General features: G+C 29.9%; 1 protein-coding gene across 1 annotated transcript; it reads right to left on the bottom strand.

Moving 5' to 3' along the window:
* Window positions 1-1,964: 1,964 nt before the first annotated feature.
* LOC114389541 (CBL-interacting serine/threonine-protein kinase 9-like) lies at window positions 1,965-9,160 on the bottom strand. Its single transcript, XM_028350233.1, has 15 exons — window positions 8,638-9,160; window positions 8,269-8,331; window positions 6,128-6,199; window positions 5,852-5,959; window positions 5,636-5,710; window positions 5,333-5,386; window positions 5,115-5,240; window positions 4,946-5,035; window positions 4,262-4,384; window positions 4,019-4,123; window positions 3,636-3,755; window positions 2,962-3,018; window positions 2,714-2,788; window positions 2,353-2,430; window positions 1,965-2,196 (listed from the first exon to the last, which is right to left on the bottom strand). Exons 1-14 carry the CDS (start codon window positions 8,815-8,817, stop codon window positions 2,362-2,364), a joined length of 1,317 nt encoding a protein of 438 aa, XP_028206034.1. The 5' UTR covers window positions 8,818-9,160; the 3' UTR covers window positions 1,965-2,196; window positions 2,353-2,361.
* Between the last annotated feature and the right edge of the window lie 15,731 nt (window positions 9,161-24,891).

A 24,891-nucleotide genomic window follows, 5' to 3' on the forward strand; every position in this document is an offset into this window, starting at 1 on the left:
TATTATTAATTAAAATTAAACAATTTAACTATCTTTATTGATTTTGTTAAATTAAATATTTATTTCTTATATACAACAACAAATGTAATAGTTTATAGTTTTTCTTCATTGGCGTTTTGGTCGATTAGTCTGTTTAGAAATATATATGCTATACCTATATAAAAACTTTAATAATACCTTTGATCCTATATACCGTAAGAAACATCAGACAAATTACCAAGATCAAGAAAAATGATTAAATGAGTTGTTTTCAATTAATACTACTATAAATTCAAATTTTATTTTAAAAAAACCTTTAAAGTTTAAAAATTATAAGTAATGATCACATTTAATGTTAATACTCTTAATTGAATGAGTAAATACTTAATAATATAGAATTAATAATAAATTAAGAATATACAAAAAAATTGAACACTGAGTAAGTTTGGAAAATAATCTTTGTAAATATTTCTTCTAATTATGATTAAAGATAAACATAATTTATTTCCTATAAATAAGACCAAAAAGTAATATAAAATAAATTTTGAAGTAGATTAACAGGTCGGCTTTCATGACTGGCTTGTTATTTATACTCCTGTTTCTAACCGTTCACTTTGCTAGCTGCGGTTCCCTACTTCGGTGACCTCGAATGGTTGCTCTTCATTCTGCGTTCTCTTTTGTTGTTTGAGAGGGGGCAACCATCTTACTGGTTCCCACTTCCGGTTATCAACTCCATATATTATGATAATAATATTTTTATCAAGCATAAGCTCTATTATAAGTCATAGAGCTTATAAATACATCTATATTCTATCCTCATTTTTTTTAACTTATAGTTTGGGAGTTAGTTTTTGTCTTATTTAATTTAAAAAAAAGAATACATAAATGGAATAAAAAATTGAAAGAACTTACTATCAATTTGAAGATCCGGAAATAATGATAAATGAAAGAATTCAGAAGGGTGTGTTTAATTTGTATTTTTATTTTCTGGTTTCATTTCTTAAAAATTATTTTTATTTTCAAAAAATTAAAATTTTAAAAATATGTTTCGTTTGACTTCTTTTTAGATTTATTTCAAATTATATTCTTTATCACAGCGTTTTCATTTTACCCAGAATGAAGTTTTTGGTTTCAAGAGATTTTATTATTTCTAGTTTTTGGTTCGTTTGGAAAAATATTTTCATTGAGAATGAAAACAAATCCAATCAAAGACATTTTCATCACTATTTTTTATTTTCAGTAAAAATGAAAACAGAAAACAATCAAATCAAACATCCCCTACATTATTGACATTTAGTGGTGTGCTCATTTCAAAATTTCTGCTTTGTCCCAAAGTCAAGCTTTAAAAAATTGTTAAATCTAGACCTTGAGTTTTTTAAACAAGCTAGATTTATAAAATATTTCATCTTCTCTTAATTTTATTCTCTTCAAGTATTTAATTTGTTCAAAGAAAAAAAAAATGAAAGTGAGAAGATGGATACAGAGGAAGTGAGAAATGCTCGCAGAAGAAAATGCCAGCACTGTTGCTGCTACTAATCCTACAACAATATATATAGATGGCAAAGAAAAGGTGAAGTTTATGAAGCATGGCCGTTTGTGACAGTTTAAAATAAAAGTAATACAAGCAAGCTCATTTTTCTTACGACCTTATAAGCGTAATCTATGAATCCATCTCTGTTTTCTTTCATCAAACAAGTTTTTAAGTTTTCTAAATTTTAAAAAACAAAACTGTTTTTAAACACAATGATCAAACATGGCCTAACTCTTCAATTCAAAACATGAGCAAATCCAATATATTATTTATTTATGTTTGATTATTTGGCCAACCTCAATTGGATAAGATTTTTGTTGTTGTTATTGACTTACTGTTCAATTATATATACGGAGGCTCGTTATGATTTGATTTCTTTTATGAAAAAAAAAAAACTAGATTGTACGATTTCTGTTTAGGCAACTACCATTTTTTCAAAGTTAATTATGAGCCATTGAATTAATTAAGGTCATGAAATATTATGAATAAAAGTTCAAGGAAATATACACTCTAAGTTTTGTACGATCTAGGTTTTGTTTTTACCCTATCTAACATTAGAGCAGACTCTCCCAACTCAACATGCTCCAGTTTTAGCTAAGCATGATATCTTCCATGAACAAAAGAAAAAGTGCCTGATATCTTCCATGAACAAAAATAAGTGCACGATATCTTCCATGCATCCACACCTGCAGCATAATAAACGAATCAATTAGACAAAAAAAATCAGTAAATGAATTTGACAAGGCTAACATGCATGATAGGTCTACGTATATATAGCTTAAACTATGTGCTTTTCAATGACATAAGAGCACATAACATGGGGAGGTAGAGGAAGCGAGTACCTTGATTCTTCATTGTTTTTCTTCAGAATGCCACACAACGTCTTGCAACCCTGATGATGATGAAAAGTTTTTGTAGAACTGCAATTTAGTCAACAAATAAGGTTAGGATCAATCAGCAACAAAACTAAGACATTGACAATCTGACATGATGCATTTCATTAATTGTTCCCTCCTTAAAAATTAAAATACATAGGAAATTAAACATAGACTACATAGTTCATAAAAAAGGTGGAAGGCATCACTTGTAAAAGAACTAGAAACATAGGTTCTAACAGAGAAAATAACAGAAAAGAAGAGCAGAATGAAAGAGATTTTTTTTCTTGTTCCCCAAAACCAGTCACAATTAAAATGTTACACATGCCTTGTGAAACTCTAGTGTGTCACCCCCGGTCTTTCGCAGCTCCACCATGTGCAAGGAGGGAGCCACTTCAAAAACCTGTAATCATATTCAATAGATCAAAAACAGAATTCATATCACTATCTCAGCAATTAGATGAATAAGGAAACAGAAGAAGAAACTGGAATTATTACTATTCTTAGCCACACACATTTTGCTACCAAATGAGTACCACAGAGAAGGCCTACAATCATAAAGGAATGGCTCAGTACCTCTGTAGCAACTGAAAGGTGACCCTTCCTTCCACTCTTATCACCTTGCAGCTTCATCTGAAAAATTTAAATCTAATTAAGTTTGAATAGTCTAGAACTTTGTTTTCTTCTTGAGTAAACTATTAATTAACCCCGTAAGTTATAATGACTGAATATTTTAGTCCTTGAAATTAGAAAAAGAAATTTTAGTTCTTGAAATTAATAACTATCAATCATTTTAGTTACTGATTTAATCCTGACTTTAGCAATTATCGGACAATACGGTGATTTCAGTCCCTTTGGTATACGTGATCAATCAATTTAGTCCCTGACATTGTTGTGCATCAATCGATTTGATCCCTACTGGCAAATGATTGTCAAATATAGACTAAACCTATGATGCTTGTCATATTCAAGAACTAAATTGTCTGATTTTATAATGTTAGGGACAAAACTGACTAGTAGTGCCCATTCTAAGGGCTAAACTAATGAATACTTGTCAAAGGCAAGGATTCATTTTATTTTGTTTTTTTTGAAATATAAAGAATTAAACTAACCAATACTTATCATTTTAGAGACTAATTTTGTGTATTACTGTTCCTCCTTTACAAAAATCGATCACATGAAAGATAGATCTTGGAAAAGAGATAATGCAGACTAATGTAGGTAATAATTGTGCTGAGAAATATTATAACCTTATAATTTCGCTTGTGAACATTAAATCCCAGAGGCTTGGCAGCTTCCTCAATTTTTGACATGATTTCATTTGCAGGGCGCTGTGAGGTAAAATGTGTTTCTCTCTTAACAGACCCTTGCTGTATTGAGTTTAAACAAAATGGAGAACAAAGCATTATTAGCTTGAAAGAATTATTATATCTAATTATCAATAGTATTTTGTTAGCCAATTACCTAGGGAAATCAACTGAATTCGGATCAAGCTCTTATTAGTTAAACATAAATCAACCAAAATTTGATTCAGAAACTAAGTAGTTCACAATTTTCAAAGTGACCTTGTAATTTGATTAAAATCTTTATAATGCATAACATTTTAGCATGATGAAAGAATTCTAATCTTTACCTGCTTCTCAAACAAATTTTCAAGGTTGAAGCTTTGTGACCTAGATATGAGCTCAAAAGCATTCATTGACACGGGTTTCTCTTTTCTCTCTGTCACAAGATTTTCCTACATATCAAAGAGAACAAATAAATTACACATAGAAAACAGCTTCTATAGAATCTTTCTTGTATTTCCAAAGTATAATAAGCAAATCTTTGCAAAGTAAATAAAAAAAGGATAGAAATATTGTCAAGAACACAACACCTTAGAATCATTGAAAGCAGCAGCAACATCATCTACATTGATATCCTCTTCCATTATAAAAGTTGCTTGTTTGTATCCTTTTTTGAACCATTCATCTTCTAAGAGTTCAGGAACTTTTATCCTCTGCAAAAACCAACCCAATGTTAATGCTAATAAAACTATATTCCAACTGCAAGATACTCTTTAACCACCTAAAAGAGTATACTCTTGAAGGATAATTACAGGATTAGAATTACAAAGAACAGAATCAACACAAAAGGGACAAAAAAAATACTACGTCCATCCCAGTATGTAAGATCATTTTTGAAAAAATTTCTTGTCCCTTTCTATAACACTTCATTCAAATTGTTTCGTGCATTATTTTTTGACCCAAATACTTCTAATTACGTTACAATTTTTATAGTAAATAAACAATAAATGTTATAATTTAATAAGATAAGTTCATTCTCTCTGTTGTAAGAATTGGAAAAGATAATTAGTAGCACATTAATTAATCAGGTAGAAAGTAATTAGATGAAAAGAATGAGATAAGTCCTAATAAATTGAGGTAATTTTGAAAAAAATACAAAATATTAATAAATTTAAAGTTACTAATTAAATTAATTAACTTTTTTAATTTAGTAAATTAATTAAAAAAAGTCTTATATACAAGACTGAGAAGAAAGCATTTAGTTCAGAACTCACTGTTAGAGGGTTTGGATCAAGAATAAGCTTCAATAGTTTCTTTGCCTCAGGAGAAAACCATGATGGACATGTAAATTGGGCCCTGCCAATCTGGAAAATATGTTCAGATTTAGACATATAGCAACTTTTCTTTCATTCTTCTCATGGATGATATTCTGAAATTACTTACTTTTTTGTACAGTGCCGCATGATTTGGCTCATCAAAGGGCAAATACCCGGCCATAAGCACAAAGAGGATGACTCCACATGACCAGATATCAGATGTAGAACCAACATAACCTCTATCATTAAGCACCTAACACAAATTGCACACCACATTACATTCCCTGCAATTTTAGGGTCAAATCTAGTCCTTAATCTGATCCAAAAAATATATAAAGTAGGTACCTCAGGAGCAACATAATTTGGAGTTCCACAAGCAGTTCGGAGAAGTTCATCCTCCTGTAATAAATAATTAATAATTGAAGAATTAAACAGGGTCCTAATTTCATGCAAATGAAAGCAAAGATTAGACAGCTGAGACATTAGAAGGAATTCCATTATGTCAGAAACAACTAGCAACAAATAGGGGATGCTTTCAAGTTTCAATACTTATAGTTTCTCATGGCCAAATCAGAAGAAATTCATAACATGCACATGCATAAGCTAATTGTATGGCAGATGTGAGCGTATATACATATATAATCTTACCTGTTGTGCATATGTACTCAATCCAAAATCTGTAACTTTCAGAACACCATTTGAGTCCAGAAGAAGATTCTCTGGCTGCAAAGTACATTGAACATTTAATGAGTCTGATGCTTAATTTAACTCAAAAAGAAAAATAATTGATTCCTGCTCACACAATTGACTTATCAATCAACCGGTTAATTAAATTACAGGAGAGGATCATGGTAGATGATAGACCTTCAAATCTCTGTGGTACACGCCTCTGCTGTGGCAATAATCAACGGCATTGATTAATTGATGGAAATATCTTCTTGCTTCATCCTCTTTAAGTTTCCCATTTTTAGCCTAGAAATCAAATTAAGAGGCAAAGTCATTTAGATGCAAGATCCAAGGAAAATATTAATTAATGTACTTACAACTATTCCAATAAGAGAAAAAAAATAAAGGAATATATATATATATATATATATATATATATATATATATATAATATGAAATAAATGAGCAACTTACTATTTTGTTAAATAGTTCTCCTCCATTAACCAACTCTAGGACAATATAGATCTTTGTTTTGCTTGCCATCACCTATACTTGAAGAGAGAACTGTTAATGACTGAGTACATGCATAACATAACATACATATACACAAATGGTGAGAGAGCTCAAGTTCCATTAATTGTAAACTGATCAATTAATCTCCTTTAGACTTTGGAGTCATGAGTAGTATTAATTATTTAAGAGTGGTTTTAGAAAAATATTACACTTACTTACAGATACATATAATACTAATAATTAAATTAATCAATCTTTTTAATATGCACAAATTAGTTAATAATATCTTATAATTAAGGATAGATAGAGTATTAGTTATTATTTTTTTTAACTATCGTAATTACTTATGTTACCACGTGACGGATTTATAATCAAAGGATGCATTAATTACCATCGAAATAAAGTCCACTAAAGCAAGTCAACTCCCGTATGGTCCATTTGGTAGGGGAAATGAAAATAGAAGAGAGATTTTTTAATTAAAGTAGACGGTAGAAAATAAAGATTCACATGATTTTTTCTCTTACCTAATACACGAGTAAATTTCACTCTTTCATTTTTAATTATAAGATTATTTAAAAAAAATTATAAATTTTTTCTAAATTTTATATGCATTAATTATTTTTTACTTATTATTTAATTATTCTTTCTTCAAATAAGTAAGTGGATAGAGAGAAAATAAAAAAATAATTTAAAATAATAATACAAATAATTGACAAATTTAATGCGATAATTATTTTTCTTACGAAATCTGAATGAATTAAAAGAGTCTTATAATTATGAATAAAAAGAGAAATACATTATTCAGATCCGTTTTTATATATAATTTTTAATTAACTAATTTATTAAAATTGAAAAAAATAATTAATTTAATTTATAGTAATAAATTTATCTTAAATTTATAATTTTTTTCTAAAATTATCTTTATTATTAATATTTTTTTTCTCTTCTAATTATTTATCAATATATTTTTTCTCTTTTTTAATAAGAAATATATTTTGTTTAAAAATAATTAATACAACAAATATTATAAATTAGGTTGAAAAGAAATCACGTCTCAAACTTACTTCATATAAATAGGAATCAATGGATATTTTTTATTTTTTATTTCTTCTTGTCTCTTTATCAGTAAGTTTTTTAAGATTCAATTTATCAGTATGTACCCAAAAAAAAGCATGTCGGTGAACCTTGGAAAAATAATAACAGGTCGCTTTCAATAAAGGACCACGGACTGGGCGTTTAAAATTACATATTAAAATATATTTTTTATCACTATAATATTAAAATATTTGAAATTTATTTATAGAAATTCTGAGTATATTTTTTTGTTATCATCAAATATAAACATGTGATATTTTAGGTTTGAATGGAATTCGACAGATATGATGTTACGCGTGTCAATATTAAAAAATCAACACATCAAATTTTAGTTTACATATCAGAAGGATCAGATATTGACACATAAGATTGAATTTTTCAAATCAAATCCTCAACCGAAATATCATATATCTACGTCTTAAAAGGATAAAAATATATTCAAAATTTCTATGGACAAATTTTAAACATTTGAATATTGAAAAAAAAATATTTTACTCAAATTAAAAATAATGGGTGATGCGAACTATAATTAAAAAAATATTTTATATTAACATTGCATGATAATAAAACTTATAAATATAATAAATAGTATAACGTAAAAGAAAAAAAATATTTATATAAAGTGAGTAAAAAATTAAATGTAAGAAAATCAGGATTATAAAATTAAATTAATATTGGGCCCGCGGCCTCACCCCGTCAGTACCAAGCAGCTCAGATAACCTTATTTAATTTTATTTCTTTAGGCATTCTGAACTCTGCTACATCACCACATATCAGATGCTTGAGTTTCATTGGTTGTTTCAAGATACAAGTAAGACCATCATCACCCAATAAAAATGCCATATAATGCAGGATTTTATTTTATTTTATTGTAAAATAAAAAAAAAGCATCATTATTTTCGGATGACTAATTATAAGTTTGTAATAACATTATTAGCAATAATAATTTTATAAGAATATTTCTAGCCGTTTTTCAGATAAAGAGAAATCAGAAAACTGCGTCATACCTCGTAAATTTTGACAACGTTTGGATGATTGATCATCTTCATCGCAGAAATTTCTTTCTTCAGCTGGCAACATCAAAGACAAGAGAAAAAAAACGTAAAAATTCAATTAATTATGTGCACAAGAAGCACAAACTACAAATTAAAGCTACATTATTAATGAGCAACCTTAAACAAATTAAAAATTAAAGTTGATTAAAATTAAAAAAACAAAACAACAACAAACAAACACCGTGTAAATTAACTTGTTTGAGATTGATTCAGCTTAACTAAACCGAAGGTTGAGGTGGATAATAATCTTATTTAACTCAAATAAAACTGTCTTATATGAAATATATATCTAAAAGAAAACGAAATTCATATAATACGTGCCTGTTCCATCATCTTGTGGCGGAGGACATGGTTACGATCAAGGATTTTGATGGCAACATGGTTACCATTCTCAACGTTCTTAGCGAACTTGACCTTAGCAAAGCTTCCCTCGCCAATGGTTTTTCCCAGCTCGTACTTTCCCACGCGGGTACGAGGTCTCACGGCCTGCTTCCCGCTCATTGTTCTGTTCCTTTTGTTTCCCACAAATAACGTTTTCCAAACTTGTGTGGTGTGTTACGATAGATGTTCAAATGAGCCTCTTAATTACTACTTGGTTCAAATATTGTGTGTGTGTGTGTGTATGCTTGAGCTGGATGATGATGACGAATCACGAAAGTAGGGAAGGAGGGAGAGAGATATGAATAGATAGAGAGTGTTTGAATTGGGTGGGGATATGGTCCCTCAGTTGTTGTGGTTGTTTGAGGATCAAAGGAAGACAAAAACATAAAAATGCTAAACCAACCATGTCTTAACGTTCCATAACTTCGATGGTTTTGCTTGCTTTCCTCAGGCACCTTCCTGGAAATTGCCTCATTTTTTGCTTTCCCTATATACTCCTTTTTTTCTATGTTTTAACCTTACCATAAGTAGCCCCCTCCATCTCCATTTACAGTATGCAATTTAAATTACCGTGTTTCATTTACTTGCATGTTTGACATCTGGCGGAATAATCGAAAACCACGTTAAATAATATTAAACAAATATTTATGTTCTGTCATCTTACACAATTATTTATGTCATAGAATGTAATCGTCTTCGAAGCTCATGAGTTAGTGAATCTTAAGAGAAATTTCTCTTAAGTTATTACTAATGTCAATCTGTAACAACGGTGATGCCCTTTCCTCTATTTATAGTGGGCATTCCTTGGCGGTTGAGAATGATTCCACCCTCTCCTTAGGATGTCAGGTGACAATCACACATTGGTGTAGTAATTATCTTTGTGTTAGAGTTTATGTGTCCCTTGGCATGTCAAGGAACAATGTCTCCTTTGACATGTTAAGATATAATGCTCTTTGTGGAGTGTTAAAAATTGACTAACGACCGACATAGTAAGTCATCCTTAGAAAAGTGATTTTTATAGTATTAATTTTCATCTCCATCATTTTTTTAATTAAAATTTAATGATTTTAATAAATAATTAATCTTAACTATTAAATTTTAAGAAAATAAAAATAGAATAAAAAGTAATTTTTAAAATATGTTGACCTCTCCCTCTCTTTCTTTATTTATATATATATATATATATATATATATATATATATATATTAATTACTGTGTGTCAAACATATTTATTAAGACATTTAAATACTTAAATATCATTGTTATTGTTCAAGTAGTGAATTGAACTTGTATGTCTTAATAAGATATGGAATCTTGTGAATAAACAAATAATGTAGAATTTGGAAAGAAACTTCCCTAAAGGAGGTGCATGTGTTTGGAACAACTTAGAAAATTAGATTATTCCAATAATTGATTATAATTTAAAATTAATCTTTGTTTGGATAACATTAATGAAAACGACGTAAAGATAATTAGTTTTGTTTGGATAAAAAATAGTTTTTATATAATAAAAAATTATAAAAATAACTAAAATGAAAAATGAATTATTGAAAAACAATCATAAGCTACTCATTTTCATATTCATAAAAACAACTTGTTTTGGAATTATTTTTTTTACTAAATTTAGTTTATGTCTCACATTCTGAAATTATTTTTTCTTCTTCATGAAAATAACTAAAATTAGGGGAAATAATCTTTCACAAACATGCTTAATTTTAATTTCACTTACCTAACTCCGTATGTAACTATTAAAGCCTCAATTATAATTAAATTGGTAAATATCCACCATAATATGCTTCACCAATGAGGTTGTACAAATTTTTGTGATGTAAAAAAATGCATTTTCTATAATAATAAACTTAATTAAATATACATAAAATGGTTGAATGTGAAATAATTATTGTTAGGAGTTAGATATCAAAAGTTTTGAAGATAGTTTTGTAACTGCAGTTATTATAAAAAAAATTAATGTCTATGATGTAAAATAGTTTTATATCAATTACTTAATTATAAATTATCGTTTAAATTATTTTAAAATAATTATTTTAAAAAATAATAAATTTATTACATTTGTGATTAAATAATCATCTAAACTTTTTTAGGTATAACTTTTTTTCTCATGATGATATGCACACAAACAGACTATGGGAGAAGGCCTTTTGAGCAGCTAACAATGATCATCCGGAACAAAATTGCTTTTGCATTATTATTTATCTTGTTGCATTATTGCTCTTGTGACGTAAGAAACTTAGTAGAATTGCCTTCATATGAAATTAAAACTGCAGTATATATCTCTTTTTTTTTTTGGTATATTGTTATTGGATACTTTCTTTTTTGTTGTGGTCAATGTGGTCTACATTTGAATTCACAAATATGCACAAATTATTTTTTAAGTTGAATGTCGGTTTTAGATTGAGACAGAAAGGCTCATAAAACTATTTTTTATGATTTTTAGTGACATACACACTTAATATTTAAATATATAATTATATACTCAATTATAGTGTAGTAAGTTTTGTTTTTGTATAGTACTATATTATTATTATTTTAATTTAGATAATATTTATAAAAATAAATTAAAAATAGTAAATAATTCTGTTGTTCTATTTTATTAAATACGAATATGTTGAAGAGAGAATAAAACTTTAAACTTAAATAAAAATTGTCATAATTTATGATAATAAACTACTTAGTTGTGTAAAAAGAAACTACTTAGTCAAGATACAGGTCTCTATATTGATGTGTTAAATATTTTTTATATTGATGTGTTAAAAACTTAAAATTTAAAAATTAATTTTGAATCAATATTAATTAATAAAATAATAATCTTTAATTTTTGTTTATCTAAAATATTTTTAATTTCATATACTGTATTCAGATCAAAGTTTTAAATGAAATTGAAATTAAAATTAATTAAATTTAAGTAATATTACTTTGAAGAAATAAAAATTACAAATGAAAAAATAAATCTAGATACTTAATACAGGAGAAATTACGTGCCTTAAAAAAAAGAAGAAAAAAAAGAGTTAAGGACACTCTTATTTAAAAGTGAGAGCTTAGGTTTATAATATAATAGTGGATTACTTCTCTATTACTATTAAACCAATTTCTTAGAATCTGTTTGTTAGATGCAATGGCAATCTAATCAAATAAAAACTAAAAAAAGTGTGGAACAAATTGAGAAAGGTTATTCGGTAATCTCAAATTAAGTCTTGGATATGCAGATATTAAATTTTGAGAGGAAATTTTGATATTTATAATAGTCTTATCTCATTCGAATAAAATTACCACCCATAGAGTAAACATGTATAATAATAATAAATAAATAAATAACCAAATTTTTAGATTTTGAGTGAGTGGAGTTAATTTAATAAAAAAAATTGAATTGACAACAATTATTATTATAAAAGGATAAAAATATAAATGCTAAAATGATATAAGTTATATATAATTAAACAAAGAAGTAAAAAAAAGTTTAATATAATTATTAAAATTTAGTTAGTGGGTTCAAGATTCTAAGTTTATGTATTTATAAATTCTAAAGCATTAAAAGGCTTTTTTTTTTTACTTAAGATAAATTATATTGACCTCCCTCAAAGTTTAACTTGATTTCACTTAGCATTTTTGTTATTTCAAAAGTTACACTCGCCTCTTTCGAAATTCATTTATCATTTTACTTGCATTTTTTCATCAAATGATTGAAATTGCACTAACATTTCGTAAAGAATAGTGATGTAATTTTTAAAAATAAGAAGAACATTAGTGTAATCACAAATTAAGTCTAGTGAAGTTAGCATAATTTTTCCTTAAAATATAATTGAGTTTTGACTTAATTGATTTCAAATTATAGAAATAGCTAGGAAGTAAAATACGAATAATTATTCATTGCGATATTTAATTATAATTTTTCATAAATAGAGAGCATATTGCCACCCTCACATATAAATATAGGTCATGAAAGTACATACTCCTAAGTAATTTCCTTAACGAAATTGGAAATGCCATCTTGAATTATTCTAAAATAACTCTATATTTATTGAAGCATTCCACAACTTCGTTATAAATTTCCTTATCCTAATTTCATTATTTTGAGGAGGTAAAATATCTTACGATACAACATACTTGTACCAGAAATATGTACCAACTTGTACCATAAACGTTTTTCTGTTTTTTTTTTTTTTTTGTACCAAAAAACTTGTACCGTAAATGATTATCTTGAAGAGGTAAAATACCTTACAATACAAATCTGATTGTAGCTTTAAAAATAAAATTAAAAAATGAAATGTGAGAAGATCAAAGATAGGATTTTAATTCGAAAGTATATACCCTAATGTGTAAATATATATCCAGATGTTTCGTATTTAAGATGGGTCTCTCATTAATAATTAAGAAAGTTCAAAAATATTTAATCAACAAATAAGAATGTCTTTCCTTCAGTTATCAAAAAATAAAATAAAAAGGTCCAAAAATAGACATTATTGGCTTATGGATGGAACATGGACAGCACAAAAGTCACAATGGAAATGGTCCACGTATATAGCGGACCAGATATTTCTTTAGATCATGGTCCTACCCTTGTGGTTATCCTTCATTGTACCAACCATATGTTTCATTGCCCATTGACTATAGAGACAGTGTCTTTGTTTCTTTGTGTACTTTTATAAATAAAAAATGAATGAAATTGATTATATAAAATATTAATTAAAATTTATTTTAAAAATGAAATAATTTTTTTATTCTACAAATAGTTAATTAATTAGTAGTGAAACTTAATATAACTTTTTTTATATATAAAAATTCCTTAAGTTGCTTTAATTTAAAAATAAGACAAAATATTAACCATTATTTATACTAATAACATGCCATAATCATTATTAAATGAGGGAAGAAATGATGAGATAATTAAAAAAAACAACGACACAGAGGAAATAATGGAACTCATCCTATAAAATAATGGTACACTAAAATATAATGAAATATTTTATCAAGTTTTAAACATGACATAACTAAACACTTCAACTACAATATGAGCTCCACAAAAAAAAACTGACTGAAATGACTATCATTCTAAATAGGACCAAAGATTGATGAGACCACTAGAGTGTCTACGGCTAAGACCGTATTAGGAGAAAACAGACATGTGATATCACATTTATGACAAAAATTAGAGAGTCAAACAAATAACAAGAAAGAAACAAACAAGCATAAATCAAAACTAGGGACATAGCATATATATGTGCCTCCTAAAATTAATAGTTTACAAATTTCTATTTGTTAGCACAAATTTATTGTTTCTTAAAATATATATTTTTGGTACATGAAGATCAGAAGAAAAAAGAACTACAATCTCAAAAAATGAACTCTTGCAGCATCTGCCAAAAGAAGATACTGAATTCCATCCCGAGTTAGGAGATGAAATTCGCACATTGGTTACCTTCAATTCCTTTAATTATTTAGCCGTGCAAATCTGTTATTTCTAATTCTGATTTGTTGAGAATTATTAGGAGATTGGTAGCTTGATTCACTACATATTAGGGCTGTTCACTTGTATATATATCACTGTAAACTAATATCAAATTCATCAATAAAAGTTACAAACTTATTCCTCTATATAATAAATTTCCGCAATCTGATTGTCACTCGTGTCAAATTAACAAAAGTCATAAACTTCCATTCCATGAATCCACTCTTCAATCTTGTTATCCATTAGAAATAATTTTCTCTGATGTCTGGACTTCTCCTATTTTATCAATTGATGGTCTTCGTTATTATTGCATGTTTGTTAATCATTTTACTCGTTATATTTGGCTATATCCAATGAAACGAAAATCTGATGTGCAAACTATATTTCCCAAATTTAAATCGCTAGTTGAAAATTTCTATCATCACAAAATAAAAATTCTTTACACAGACAATGGTGGCGAATATATTGGTCTTCGCCTTTTTTTACTAAATCATGGTATAAGTCATCATACAACGCCACCTCATACACCTGAACATAATGGAATTTCAGAACGCCGGAATCGTCACATTGCTGAAACCGGTCTCTCTCTTCTCCATCACTCGGGCTTGCCCCTCACCTATTGGCCTCACGCCATGACCACCGCCGCTTATCTCATAAATCGCCTCCCAACTCCAATTCTTGGGTACCAATCACCCTATTCTAAATTGCTCAACATTAGTCCGGATTATCATAAGTTAAAGTGTTTTGGATGTTTGTGTTTTCCCTGGACTAAACCATATGCTAACCATAAACTTGCACCAAAGTCTGCTATGTGTGTTTTTGTAGGTTACTCGGCTAATCAACATGCATATTTGTGTCTCGATCCCACAACAGGAAGGATCTACACCTCTCGGCATGTGAAGTTCGTTGAATCTGAATTCCCGTTCAACTCCCTAGTAACTCACGCTAGTCCAAATCCGGAGCAACAAACAGGCCCACTTCAACTCTCCATCTTACAACCCATGAACCCACCGAAAGATTCATCTCCTGCCCCTTCCTCCCCATCCATCACCAACTCCCCATATATGGCTCAGTCCTCCACCGAACCCACAAACCCCACTCAATCTCCTCCTCCAACCTCACAATCATCCCCGCAACTCTCTGCTCCACCACCCCAAACCATTGTCAACCCAAATGGAGGTGGGATCATCACTCGGTCTAAAAACAACATTATCAAACCCATCCAAAAGCTTAATCTCCATGTCCAAGCCTCCTCTCCCATTGAACCCAACACCATCACCCAGGCCCTTCGCGACCCTGATTGGCGCTCAGCCATGCAAGCCGAATTTGATGCCTTACACCACAACAACACTTGGGATCTTGTCAGTCGATCCTCTGATCAAAATTTGGTTGGTTGTAAATGGGTATTTCGAATCAAACGAAATCCAGACGGATCAATTGATCGTTACAAGGCTCGGTTAGTCGCCACAGGGTTTCACCAACGCTCTGGTTGGGACTATACAAAAACTTTTAGCCCCGTTGTTAAACCGGTGACCATTCGCATTGTCCTAACTCTTGCAGTTCGTCAAGGGTGGCCCATACGTCAGCTTGATGTCAACAATGCATTTCTTCAAGGGACACTTAAGGAGGAAGTCTTCATGATACAACCACCTGGTTTTGTCAACAAAAACTTTCCTGATCATGTTTGTCGCCTCAAAAAGGCACTCTATGGGCTGAAGCAAGCACCCCGCGCCTGGTATACGGAGCTTCGCGTATTCCTGCTCTCCCTTGGTTTTGTCAATTCCACTGCAGATGCATCTCTTTTCATCTACCAAAAACCAGAGGTTACACTTTACTTATTAGTATATGTTGATGATATAATTATCACTGGAAATTCATCTGCAGAGCTGTCCAAACTCATTGCCACACTTGCTGCTCGGTTTTCGTTAAAAGATCTTGGATGTCTCAGTTATTTCTTGGGTGTCGAAGTAATTCCTTCCGCTGCAGGAATGTTTCTTTCACAAAGGAAATATATCATTGATTTGCTACATAAATCAGGCATGACAAATACAAAACCAACATCCACTCCTTTGTCAGCGAGTGTTCAATTACTTAAGGATTCTGGTGATCTCCTACCCTCTCCAAAGGAGTACCGCACACTGGTTGGAAGCCTTCAATACTTGAGTCTTACACGTCCAGATATCGCCTTCAGCACTAACAAACTCGCACAGTTCATGCAAAATCCAAGAACGGCGCATTGGTCTGCACTCAAACGAGTGCTCCGATATTTGGCGGGCTCTTGTGACAAAGGAGTCTTCATCTTAGCGATTGCTCCTTTGACCTTTCATGCCTACTCGGATGCTGATTGGGCTGGTGACAAGGATGATTGTGTTTCAACCACTGGTTACTTGTTGTATCTCGGTAACATTCCCATCTCCTGGAGCTCCCGCAAACATCGTTCTGTTGCTCGATCATCAACTGAAGCAGAATACAAAGCCTTGGCTGACACAGCTAGTAAACTATTATGGGTTCTTTCCTTGTTCACAGAACTTGGTCACATGCCCACTGCCAATCCAGTCACATACTGTGACAATCTTGGTGTCACAAATCTCAGTGCTAATCCTGTCTTCCACTCTCGGATGAAACATATAGCCTTAGCCTACCACTTTGTCCGAGAACATGTTCAACATGGCAAGTTTCGAGTGTCTTTTGTGTCTACCGATGATCAACTTGTTGATATTCTAACAAAGTCTCTGCTTCGCCCTCGGTTCGAATCGCTACTGTCCAAGTTGCATCTCTCATCCAGATTATACAACTTGCGGAAGGATATCAATCATAATAATTAGTTTTCAATTCCTTTAATTATTTAGCCGTGCAAATCTGTTATTTCCAATTCTGATTTGTTGAGAATTATTAGGAGATTGGTAGTTTGATTCACTACATATTAGGGTTGTTCACTTGTATATATATCACTGTAAACTAATATCAAATTCATCAATAAAAGTTACAAACTTATTCCTCTATAATTTCTTATAAACAATTTTCAGAAAAGTTTTTTTTACTACATCTGAATCAAGGTCGGTAAAAGAAAGAAATAAATAAATAAATAAAGAAGATGAACACCCTAAGGTTCACTCCCACAAACTTAAAGCTACATTCATTTTGTGACTAAATAGTAAACATTTTCACTTACCATACAGAGTTTAATGTACTACTAAGTATCACAAATCTCTCCATGTTAAAATCATGAGTTTTCTTTATCTATGTCTTCAGGCTACACTTTCCAAAAGCTCTAGGTAAGACAAGAATTCTAATATTATCCAAATATATAATAAAAGTCCAACGATAACTAAAAAGTGAAAGAATTTTATGTATAAAGAATATAAAAAAAAAATTAAGCTAAAAAATTAATGAATGAAAGAAGGTAAGCAGTGTCGGTCCTTAGATTCGGAAGATTTTATAAGTCCATAGCAAATCAATAAATAAAACCCTTTTCTTGTAGTTGAGATATTGATAGGTTTTTCCTCGATTTATTCTTTTATGAATGGCTTAAAAGTTCTCCAACATTAGATTGGCCAAATTAAATAGAATGGTGAGCCACGTTTGGCACTGGGCCTGTAACATTGTAGTATCCCAACAAACAAAAGAGTTGTCCAACTCCAAAAAACAATTCTATTAACTAAAAATAAAAAAAAATATCAACTGCTTTCCACCCCAGTTAACGCCACCTCATGAATAAGCGTCAAAACCTTATACGCATGCAATAAGTCCCATGTTTTTATAGTATTTAATAAACAATGGCAACCGTGTTCAAAGGCAAAACACACCCCTGGCCCTGATAAGTAGGCCTCAGTAGTTACTTACTTGTATAATAACTTGCACTCACCAAATCTCTTCAACAACTCATGCTCCTCACCACCAATTTCTCTCTCCTCTCTCCCTTTCTCAACATATCATATCCACCACCTCCTTGATCACCAATCCAAGTTCTTCCTTCTTCCATAGCACTTTAAGGCAAGTTTTTCCTATTTTTTAATTTTTTTGGTAATTTTGATATTCAATATTTGGGGACACTCTTCATGTGTTATGATTTCTTTCTTAGATTGTGTGGGTCATGGGTCTAATTAAATCCTACAAAACTTGCTTCTAAGGTGATGATTGTCCATTTATATACATTTATTTGGTCATATTTCTAGATAAGTTGGGATCTCAGACATTCTCTGTTAAACAAATAATTTTAGTGTCAGAGTCCTTGCGGGTGTTAGAACGAATACCTTCTTTGCTGTCGTGTTGCTATCTTGCTTCGTCGCCACAAGAAATCGCCTGAGTTGCAATCTTTGTTCACCTTGGTTTGGAAATCCGAACAATTTTATTTTAAATTTCAGGGACAAGCCTCTTCTTTCAAGGTCTTCAATTTGATGGGAACACCTAGAGATTTTGAAAATGGAGACTATGAGTACTACAAGGAAAACCAAGGGATAACAAAGTCATATTACTTGATAATTTTCATCTCATCTTTGTTGATAAGCATAATAGGAGGCTCTATGCTTGGGTGGTGGCTACACAAATACCATCCAACAAATAGACAACTTTGGATGGTGCCCTTTGGCCTCATTCTTTTGCTTACCCCTGTCCTTGTTTGGCTATCCCTCATCATTTCTGACCTGTGTATTTCCAAAAAAGAGGAAGAGGATGTTCTTAAGACGAATCAACAACGCATTCATCCACTTGATGAATCTCTTTGTGCCCCCAAAGAGATGATCCTTTGATGCACAAGAGATGTTGTTATGTGCGCGTTGAAATTAATTGCATCCATATTTTCTGATTTTGACTTGTTCAATGTTGGAAATAGTTCATTGCTAGCAAAATTAATCACTCACTTTTGGCATTTTGTTTTAAACCATTCAAAATGTTCATGGTGGTTGCTTTATACTTGATTCTGCAGGCTTCAACTCTCATGTTCTTTTGTACTTTTCTAGTTCGGGTTTGCACGATTTTAATCAAACCGATAAAGTTTCTTTGGATAAGCGAAAAGGCAGATCCATCTCTTTATTTTTTCACTACTCATTCACTTTATTCCTTTACTTGTCTATTATTCAAAATTCAAAATACTTTTATTTATTCAACTATAATTCAAAATATTAACTATACATGTCCCAAGTCACAACATGACTAGTTGATATCTGGGACCAATATCTTCAGTATTAATGTGACGTCGTTTGTTATTAAAAAAATGAAAACGGGAAAAAAACTATGAGAATCTAGGTAGCATGTAACGTGGGAATTTAGTTTAAGGGAATATCCATATATTTCTAAAGTAAGAAAGTGAAAATTTTGAAAATTAAAGGATTTTGTTATAGTTCCTCCTTTTATCATTTTACAAAATCCCTCATGTAAAAGAAGTTAATTCCTTAAAAGCACAAGAAAGAAAGCCAGGTTAGGCAAGTCACAATCCCCGGATTATATGTAATCCAATTGGAATTGACTAGGGACGTTTTATATATTAAGTCCACTTCTAAATAGTAGTAGCTTTCAAGATACTGCTGAAGTACTCATCCTACCGTCCACTGATTTCCCTATTTATTTCCAAGAAGAGATGATGCCGCTTTCAAACAATCATATTCCAGGAAAAAGCATATGTGCAAAAAAGGGCAGAACAAGAATTTTACTGGTCCAATACAAGGACCAATTTTTTATTTTATTTTCATGGAGTTAATACCAAATGCAATTTCTAAAATGCCAAAGTTATATTCGTGCGAGTAAAATTAGATTCGGATCTTTTGAATTTGACTTTTGTAAATAGTAAAAATGAGCTTGAGAAAAGGGTTCATTAAATGCTATTAACCTAATTTTTTGGTATAAATTAATTATCAACAAAATTAATAAATATTTTATATTTGTCTAAATTTATAAGTATTTTTCACGAGAAATAATTTTATTCAAACTATTTCAAATTATTATAAAAGATAAAATTCTCTTAAATTATTTAAGTATATTCAAAATTTGAGATTATTGATTAGGTTAAAACAATCATACATTAATTAATATATGTGTTTGAAAATCCTTTGTAGTTTGTACCCATAATATGATAAAAAAATAAAAATTTTAAAATAAAATTTTAAAAAAAGGGGGATCATGGTTGATGGCTCCATCCATGGCACCTTCGCTACCGTCGCAAAAAAAAAAAATAAAAAAAATACCAATCACACCCCACCCAAGGTTTCCGTAAACCAAATAAAAAGCAAAACCAAGGCGAATTTCGTGGAATAATTAAAACTTTCTGCAAATCATTCCATGATAACACGTTATGTGTTTCAAAGCCATCCCATTTCATAAGTCAAATGGATGAGCATATTGCAGAGGCAAAGTGGCTATGCCCACTAACTCAAGTCTTTTTCAACTACTCAAATTGGTTAGGGAGTGATCATTGATCAATGCCATTTCAAGTTGGCGGTGGAAGTAGGCGCAGCCATTTACATTAGAATAGGACCTCTTGAATAGTGAAGGAAAGAGAGTTAGCAAGCTTTACTTTTTAGATGGTCTATTTATCCAAGAATATCTTAATACTTTGTACTTATTATCGTCTTATTTATTTCTTGATTTATGTCTAACTCACTAATATAAGACTTTTTCTTCAACACGTTTCCTCAAGTCTAATTTATTGGGACAGTTGTGATTTGTTTTTAATTTTTTTCTTCAACTTTATTGCATGTTTTTTTTTTGGGTGACCCCAGTATCTCCCAATTGAAAGTAGGCTAATGTTTTAAAGTATTGAAATTTATCTAAGAGTTAACTAGATGTTATTTATATTCATAAAACTGAGATCAAAGTTTTAATATATTTAAAATACACAATTATCTATCATGATTTCAAGTTTCTCTTCTAAATAAGTACAGTTTTAACTTTTAAGTTTGAGTCTTATAATTTGCCCCCACATGCAGAAGTGCCAAAGAGATGTAGTTAAGACTTAAGAGGACAATATGGAAATCCGTTTTGTATTTTCCTTTTTTGTCCCTCGCAATGTTTTCATGCATCACTTGTGTGAGTAATTCACAAAGCGGTCGTGGAGTTGGAAGAGACATGAAGGAAAAGTATACTTCACGTGGTTGAAATGAAACTCAACGTGTTAGAACAACTTTTTTGTAACAAATGGAAATTTGTTTAGCATGTAGTTTAGGACTCACATAATTATGTTTCCCATGTGTTACTTTACTTCATACAACTGTTATGGGGAAAACTCTATAATTATTAATATAATTGTTTTACTGATGATGGAAATGTGAATTTTAGAGTCACATAAAATTGATTACACATTAAAAAAGTGTGCTGATGCAAAGAAAGCTCTCAATATATATATTGATTGCAGTTCAACTATAGAGCCACATATTCTATTGCTTTTCTTGTTCATTTACCATAGCGTAGCCATTGATGTTATAGGCTATTTGAAAGATGTGATCAAAGACATATAGGAAATGGTTAGTAGTTAACCAAAACATAGTTTTTTTCTAGTTGTTTCATTAAGCTAAAATTCAAAATATCCTTTTACATGTTTTCTTTAATCTTTATAATTTCCCATACTAATTTGTAATCAGTTTCATGGAGGTTTTCTGCATTGATTTCCTTTCCATGATGTTGAGAATGCAAATTTGTTTTTAGAGTTAACTAGAAAACACCCAATGGAACTAATAACTATTATTCTTTTAGGCTGCTTTGAGCAATATAGGCATTCCAAGGGTCCAAGTTGTTGTTGGAACATCAAATCATTGGTTCACCATAAGTTATTTTGAAATTCATTAGTGTTTCATGTTGCATTTATTATATTAATATTATAGTGTAGTAGTTTTGTTCTTCCTGATCACAAGATTATGTTTTTTAAAAAATATATAAAGAAGAAAATGGTTCTTGTGAAACAAAATATATGTTTTTTTAAATAATACAAAAACTACATCGATGGTAACATTAACTGACTTAGAAATAACTTTTACAACATCAGTTCTAATGAAAATTGATGTTGTAAAACACTTTTTACATCGGTTGAATCCAAAACAGATGTAAAAAATAGTTTTTAACATCAATTTTAAGAATCAATGTTGAAGCTTGTCAACATATATATAATTAAAGTAAATGAATTAATCTTCCTTTTCATTTTGTGTAGCTTATGAAAAATCGTGAGAGTCTAAGGTCTCTATCAAATTTAATTAAGCATTAAACAATAGAATGAGTTTTTTGACTGATGAAGTCAAGTTATATTGGGTGGTGGAGAGAGTAAAAAGGGAACTATAGTGAAAGGAATGACAATGTTATGGCAGGCCTATTGATGAACTTTTCTTTTCTTAGTGCAGTGAATACCAAATCAATTAATCAGCACATAGTTAAAATCTGATGTCATGGCAGGTCTAATGTTTTGATGAACTTTTCTTAGTACAAGTTAAAATATGATAAATAAAGAAGTGAAAGTTCTATTCTACTAAATCGATCCTATGGCACATACACAAAACTATAGAGCATCAGATTGGATGATTGTGACACTCTAAATATTAAATATAGTTTTTAGATTTAAATAGATAAGTTTATTAATTAATTAATTTGTCATAAATCTTTAACTTATTTCTTTAGTATTTGAAAAGAACTTTTAAATTCTCAAGTTATAGAAAAATAAAACTTAATTTTGTTTCAGTAGGTACAACTTTTTTTTCTTTAAGAAAATAGATGGCAAAGTCTCCAGGGTGATCTTGGATATCAATTTTGAAGGTATTGAGATCACTTGGAAACAAGGATGGAATTAATCATTTTAATTGGGTTAATCAAAGAGAAGAGTGGTGTTAACAAATTAAGTGGTTGACTTATGAAATAATATTTAAAAAAATTTATGTAAAGAAAAGAGAAAAAAAATTGGGGTGCCCATAGCTTTCTTCAACCAACAAGTAACTCCAACCCTGTTTACAAACAGGGCAACAGTGGCAGCAACTATCATACAGGTAATAGCTATGGACGGATCTAAAGGGAACAATGGCCTCCCATCATTTTAAAAAAAATATTTATAGGATAAATAATTATTTCAGTTCTTTTAAGTTTTCCACCATCGTATTCAAAAAATCTCTCTTCAAGTCTTTGAACTATAAAAAATTTGTCACGTAGTCAGTCCTTAAACTATAAAAAGGTCGGTCATATTATTCTTTTTTGGGAGAATAATGTAAACAACTTTGGATCGTTTTAGGATAGAAAGAGAGTTTTTTAAAAGTGACTAATTTAAAATCAATGGAAAAGTAAAAGAATTAAAATGGCTATTATACATCAAGTTTGTTTTTATATAAAAATGGGATAAGATCAATTGATAATTAGGTGAGACTATAAAAAATTATACTTTTAGTAGTAATATTTTACAAAAGTTTTTCTTTTCAATCTAATGGTTAAATTATATGATACCATCTTTTTTTTAAAGCATATATGATAACGTCTTGATGATTATGATTTATGAATATAAAACATTAGATAATTTAAGTATTCAAACTAATAAAAGATATTTACTTATATTTTAAATAGCATATTAATTATGTAATATAGTATTGATTATTTTTAAATTATAGAAAAATATTCTAAAATTAATTTACTTTATAAAAAATTAACAATTGGATTGGAAAGATTTATTTGTTGTAATTTTTTTTGAAAGAGTAGTTTTATAATATTTAACCCCTAATATGTAATGGTAATTGATCTCATAATATAATAAATATGTAATTGTATAATTTGTTAATTAATATAATTATGTACGTAAAAGTTTGCTGTTTTCTACCCCTTCTGTACTTATTTTCTGAATTTGCAATCGGTAATAGCTTATAAATTAAATTCTCGTTGCATCTGACAAAGTCCTTCAATTCAATATTCAGGTACAAAACCATCATCTTGGAATAATAATGTTTATAATAATTAGTAGGTTAATCTTATGAGCTGCAAATAGAATCCAGATTGTTACATAAGATGAATAAGTACTATATATTCTGAACCTCATCCAGAAGATGTGGGAAATAATAGAGAATAAAATCAATATGTTGGTGTAATACAACTAAACTTGATTATATGTTTGTAGCACTCAACACGATATAGGGTTTGAGAATTTTTTGACCTTATGCTAACTCTCCTATAGCTCGATCTGAAGCATAAGATATATTAATATATAGTAGTCTATCAGCAACCTCAGCAAAAATCATGAGATTCATTTGTGGATGTTTGTTTCATAGATCTTTTTTTCGGGATTATTGATATGATTCTTATATTTATTATAAAAAAATAAAATAATTATTGACTGATGTATCAAACATTTTTTTAAAATACTCTTGAATAACATTTTTTTTTTGTTTTTCAAGTTTAATTACATAAGGATCACTATGGTAGTCTCAAGTATTTTCTCAAACTTTTACACCTTTGGCTTCTTTATGTAAATACTGACACTATGTCAGAGTCTTTTTTAGTACATTACCAAACTTTAACTTGTGTGAATCAGAGGAGATTTTGCTCAAATATTTCCATTTTGCATAAATGACATTTTTGGACGAAAAGAATTGCAATACTCATCGGCACCAACAGTGTGTTGAATAAAATTAATTAACTAAATGCCGAAAAAAGAGGAAGTAAGCAATCATTGATTCATTATGATTCCAAATGAAGCCTTAACATTACTTGCTTGTACGGTTGAGACACGATTTCCCTATGTTGTTACTTCTTCGTTTACTTGCTACCTCCTTTTTTTTGGG

This window comes from Glycine soja, chromosome 16 (genome assembly GCF_004193775.1).
Source record: "Glycine soja cultivar W05 chromosome 16, ASM419377v2, whole genome shotgun sequence".
Classification (NCBI taxonomy): Eukaryota; Viridiplantae; Streptophyta; class Magnoliopsida; order Fabales; family Fabaceae; genus Glycine; species Glycine soja.

Excerpts from the sequence above, each read along its gene's own strand:
- LOC114389541 (XM_028350233.1), bottom strand. The coding sequence starts at position 8,817 with ATGAGCGGGAAGCAGGCCGTGAGACCTCGTACCCGCGTGGGAAAGTAC. Across the intron at positions 8,332-8,637 it reads GCCACAAGATGATGGAACAG|CTGAAGAAAGAAATTTCTGC; the intron begins GCACGTATTATA and ends TGATGTTGCCAG. Across the intron at positions 5,036-5,114 it reads ATGCGGCACTGTACAAAAAA|ATTGGCAGGGCCCAATTTAC; the intron begins GTAAGTAATTTC and ends CATATTTTCCAG.